The sequence below is a fragment of the Lacerta agilis genome, chromosome 8 (genome assembly GCF_009819535.1).
Source record: "Lacerta agilis isolate rLacAgi1 chromosome 8, rLacAgi1.pri, whole genome shotgun sequence".
NCBI classification, from domain to species: Eukaryota; Metazoa; Chordata; class Lepidosauria; order Squamata; family Lacertidae; genus Lacerta; species Lacerta agilis.
This window is the reverse complement of record NC_046319.1, coordinates 4760027-4765072: the sequence shown is the minus strand read 5'-3', so window position 1 is coordinate 4765072 and position 5046 is coordinate 4760027. Positions and strand designations below refer to the sequence as shown.

Here is a 5046-nt window from a genome sequence, read left to right as displayed (position 1 = left end):
ACGCCTCGCCCGGACCTTCCTTCCTCTGCTTGGGGAAGAGCCCGGCTGGCAGGAATCCAACCGGTGCGGCTTTGATAAAAGCGAGCTGGCTTCACCTGCAGAACGGCTTGCTTGCTTGCTTGCTTCCTTCCTCGCGCAGTGCAGTGCCGGGCGCCGGGCGCACGAGGTTGCTGTGGCGCTGCGAAGCCGGGCGAGCTCCGCGGAAGCGCGGCGGGCCTTGACCCGGGAAGAAGTGCCCGGAGGGGCGGGGAGAGGGCTGGGCTGCCGCCGAGGCGACCTTCCTCCATGCGGCGGGGCGAAGCGGCATGGCCGAGGCTCAGCAGCTCCGCGTGCAGGAGGCCATCGACGGCATGGTGCAAGGGCTGGAGCGAGAGAACATCCGGAAGATGCAGGTCGGGCGGCGCTTGGAGCGCACGTGGGGATGCGCCCCGGGAAGGGCGGCGGGCCGCGGGAACTCGCTCCCCCAGGAGGCAGGGGTGGGCATCAGCCTAGGCTTTAATGGAGCGCTACACGAATTCATGGAGGAGGAGGTGGGGGCTATCGGTGGCTGCTAGCCATGGAGGCTGTGCTCTGTCTCCATGGTAGGAGGCAGCGATGTTTCTGAACCGCAGGAGGGGAGGGTGCCCTTGTGCTCGGGTCCTCCTTGCGGGTTTCCCATTGAGGCATCGGGGTGGCCACTGTGAGGACAGGACGCTGGACTGGGTAGGACCCTTTTGGACTGATCCAGCACGCTCTTAAATCATCTGTGTTCAGCAAGGTATAAATGCGATGCGCAATGGATACCGTGCTGGTTTTAGGTCTGGGAAACTGCACGTCCCTCCCTGTTGATTTGCTTGAAGGGGTCAAATGGGCAGAGAGGCGGGGTGCGGGTGGGTGTTCTGCGATTCCCAAGCAACAGCCTTCCAACCTGATGTTGCCCACCAGGTGTTTTGGACTACAACACCCATCAGCCGCAACAAGTGTGGCTGAACGATTCCAGATGCAAGTTGTAGTCTGCAAGATCTGGAGGGCGCCCGGTTAGGATAGGCAGCCCAGCAAGAATGGGCCATTATTTGCCACATTTCAACCCTGCCCTTCCTCCAGAGTGGTTGTGGTGGTCTGTTTGCACCCCCCCCCCTGCAGCAGGCTCCCCTCAGTCGCAGATGACCTCAGTGAGCTTCACGACTGGGCATAGATTTTAATACAGCCCAGTTTATAAAGCAGAGGACACTGAGGGTGGGACCAAGGAACTAGGGGGGGGGCGTTACCAGACGTCCCCATTTCCCGGGGACAGTCCCCGGATTTACAAATCGGACCCCTGACAAAATCCATCTATTTAGCAGGAAGTTGAAAAGTGTCCCCGGATTCATTGAAAAAAATCTGGTAACCTTATCGTGGCCTGAAAAAAATCTGAGAACCATTGCACTAGTCTCTCTGCTCACCCTGTGACCTTACTGATCCACAAGTTTCTTTCCATTGGATTGTTTCTTTGAAAACTGGGCTACAGAGCAGGATTTTCTTCTTCCCTGCTGCTAGAGAGAAAACCTTGTGGACCAAGGATGACTAAATGGAACCACCATGTTTAGAGGCAGTCTACCTCTGAAAATCAGTTGCTGGGGGGCAAACAGTGGGGGGCTGTTGCCCTCATCCCTTGCTGCTTGTGAGCTTCCCAGGAGTGCCTGGCTGGCAGGGCCAGACCCAGCGTGGTTCTCTCTGAGGTCCGCTTACTGACACCCAGCTCTTTCCAGGGAATCATGTTCCGGTGCAGCGCGACCTGCTGTGAGAACAACAAGGCCTCTATGCAGCAAGTGCACCAGTGCATTGAGCGTTGCCATGCGCCCCTGGCTCAGGCGCAGGCCGTGGTCACTCAGGAGCTGGAGAGATTTCAGGTGAGGAGAAAAGTTGGTGTGGGTGTAGGTGGGAGACTAGCTGGTCAGTGGGAAGTTGAACTTTGGTCTCAATCCACAAGACCCTCCAGGGTTGCTCTCTTATCTTTCGAGGGGGCAATGGTCTGGATTGCTCAACCACCAGATTCATGTGCTTAGCATCTTAAACAAATGCACGTCTCGGGTCACATTTGCAGCATACATTTAAAGCAGCATCATACCAGTTCAGTCATGGCTTCCCCCGGTGAATTCTGGGACCTGTAGTTTGTAAAAAGTGCTGAGTTGTTAGTAGAGTCCCTATTCCCCTAGGAGAGCTACAGTCCCCAGAGTTCCCTGAGAAGTGGTCCACCCTGAGAATTGTAGCACTGGGAGGGGACTAGGGGTGTCCCAGCAACTCTCAGCACCCTTGACAAATTACAGCACCCAGAATTTGCCGGTGGGGGGGGCAGGCCTGTTTAAAGTGGTATCATACTGCTTTAAATGTATAGTGTGAATGTAGCCTTGATTTATTCCTGCACTGCAGGGGGTTAAACTAGATTACCTTTGGAGATACCTTCCAATTCTACAAATCTAATCTTCTTCTTCTTCTTCTTCCTCTTCTTCTTGAAACAATAATTTAAAAGCTCTTTAAGAGTCCTGTTTGGATGGCAGCTTCTAAGTTCTTTTTGTCCACTGATGGCTGTTAATGCAACTTATTCTTAGCCTTGCCCACCTCTGATTTCCATGTTTGTTTCTTTTTTTGCTAATTGCAGGACCGGCTCGCCCGCTGCACGATGCATTGTAATGACCAAGCCAAGGACTCCTTAGATTCAGGGAGCAAAGAGAAGCAGATCAAACTGCAGCTGGACAACTGCGTGACGAAGTGTGTGGACGACCACATGCTCCTCATCCCCAGCATGACCAAAAAGATGAAGGAGAACTTGGCCAGCATTGCCCAGTAAACACTCTGGCTTTGCGGAGGAACGGGAAAGGGAGATAATCAATTAAAATTAAGATGGGCACCATTACCCTTTCTGGAAACGTAGAAAGCAAACATAGGGTATGTCCAGAATGACTTTTTTATGGTGTGACTATATACTCGTGGCCTCCTGAAGTGCTTGAGAATTTAGGGTTTGGTTTGGGAGAAAGGCTGCAGATTGTCAGGTTGTGTAAAAGGAAAAAAAAAAAAACGACAGGCTCCTTTGGCATCAGTGATGTGTGTGTCAAACCCTTTTGTTGTGGTTCTTCCCCACCTTGTAGCAATGTTGGGTGTGGGGAGGGGAATCCGGAAGGTGCGACAAAGGTAGCTCCGAAATGTGCTACCTGGTGTCTCAACAAGACAAGAGCCACTGGCTGTGCATCTCTTTCTTTCAGCTGCCTTACAAATATAGACGCGCAGAAGTTCCGTCTCTGTGGTCTCTTCAGAAGGAGATGGTTTGCTTGGGGCAAACCTGCTTCTCTATAGCGATATTACATTTTTTGAAATCGCAGTGCTGAAACCAAATGGCCCCCAAATAGGAATTCCCCAAAGCTGAGTGGCTCCTTATGCCTTCAACAGAATCTAGAATTAATGCTTCTTCTCGACATTACCACTTCAGACTCTAGCTATAAGCTTGCTTGCGCAAAGGCTTCCAGTGTGGAAGAAGAGCAAATTGGACCCATGCATATGGGGAAGGTTGGGAGAAGTGTGTAGGCTCAAATTTTCTCGTTGAAATGCTAGTTTTTGGTGTGCAGGGGAGGTTCCACCGACCCAGTGAGGAAGCGGGCATTAATGACACCTCCCCACCATGCAAAATGCAGCCTGTAAAGCAAACCACTTGGATTTTGCTGATTAAATCAGAAATGTGGCTTTCAACGGATTCTTAAACAGCTCTCTGTGTGTTTTTGTTTTTGCTGGGCACTGGAATAACACAGCAACGTTTGTTTTCTGGTTTTTATCTGAAACTCCTCATTCTGAAAGTCAGCCCCAAACTGAACACTTATAAAACTTGATTCTTAAATTAAAACCTTGTATTGTTTCTCAGTTTCATTTGAAGTCTAGGCATTAATGCGTGAGTCATTTCCCAAGTTCATTTCAGCCGGGGGTAAATCCTTCGTTGGCCACAAAGCACCCACAGTCCTTCAACACAACTCCCTCCTCTCCTTCCCTGCACAAAGACAATTGTGAAGAACATTTTCCCAGTGGAACCTACTGTGGGATCCCAACCCAAGCAAAAGAATTATTCCATTCTTTTTTCATTGGCAGCTATTGACCTGTGTGCTGTAGAAGCAGTGAATGTATTGTGGTAAGGCAGGGGAAGCCAGTGTGATACCCTTTGGATGTTGTTGGACTAAAGTTCCCATTAGCCCCTGCCGAAAGGGTGGTGGGAGTTGTAGTCCAAAACATCTGAAAGGCAGGCTGCCACTGTACACTCCTGTGAGATGTTACAATAAGGCATCTAGCAGACAAAGTTGTCCCTGGGAGGAAGTGGCCATGGCTGCTTTTGCTATCTTGTAATCTTTAAAATAACTTCAGGTATATGACTGTAAAGGTATATCATGGTAAAGAGGAGGTAAGGTTAGGGGCAAACAGCTTTTTTGTGTCTTCCTCTAAGGGATGCAGGGAGCTGTAGATGGCTAGAGTGCTGTAAAATTTGGATGAAGCTTTGTTTATGGAACAGCCTTTGAAGACTCAAGTGTCATGTTCGGGTTTATGCATAACAATTCTACTAAAAGATGTCGGTGGGACAAGTAGAATGTGACATATAACAGCCCCACCTGGCTCCTCAGCAAGCAAAACAATAAATAATTCCTTCGTACCCTTGCATTGAAAACATACTTTTTTGTTTAATGCATTATACGTGTGATTAAATTTATGTGTATTGATCAACAGTATTGCTGCTGTGTTGAAACGGTTTCTCAGTTGCGTCTGAATTCTGTAACTATTTTAATTAGTGTTTGGATTCCCTGCTGCAGAGCCACCTCGCACTACATCCTTCCAATCCAATAGTAATGTTTTTCCCCTTCGGATGTAGGAGGTAGAGCTTTGAGTGCTTGGATTAGGCCCAACAACCAGAAATTTGCTGACCAGTAAACAGCATTTATTGTAAATGTGCTCATCCCAACGACAATGAGCCTGCAGGAATACTGTTCCAAGAATTAACAAAGCCCCAGGCCCCTATTTCTCCCTTCCTTTCTTTAAACTGTGAATTATTTTCTTAAA

At 49.5% G+C, this 5046-nt stretch overlaps 1 protein-coding gene across 1 annotated transcript; it reads left to right on the top strand.

Annotated features, from left to right (window-relative positions):
- The first annotated feature begins 231 nt into the window (after positions 1 to 231).
- FAM136A (family with sequence similarity 136 member A) lies at positions 232 to 4718 on the top strand. The gene is made up of 3 exons (XM_033159136.1): positions 232 to 392; positions 1728 to 1868; positions 2618 to 4718. The coding sequence occupies exons 1-3, from the start codon at positions 306 to 308 to the stop codon at positions 2804 to 2806; spliced, it is 417 nt and encodes a 138-aa protein (XP_033015027.1). The 5' UTR covers positions 232 to 305; the 3' UTR covers positions 2807 to 4718.
- The last annotated feature ends 328 nt before the right edge of the window (positions 4719 to 5046 follow it).

Excerpts from the sequence above, each read along its gene's own strand:
- FAM136A (XM_033159136.1), top strand. The coding sequence starts at position 306 with ATGGCCGAGGCTCAGCAGCTCCGCGTGCAGGAGGCCATCGACGGCATG. Across the intron at positions 393-1,727 it reads AGAACATCCGGAAGATGCAG|GGAATCATGTTCCGGTGCAG; the intron begins GTCGGGCGGCGC and ends AGCTCTTTCCAG. Across the intron at positions 1,869-2,617 it reads AGGAGCTGGAGAGATTTCAG|GACCGGCTCGCCCGCTGCAC; the intron begins GTGAGGAGAAAA and ends TGCTAATTGCAG.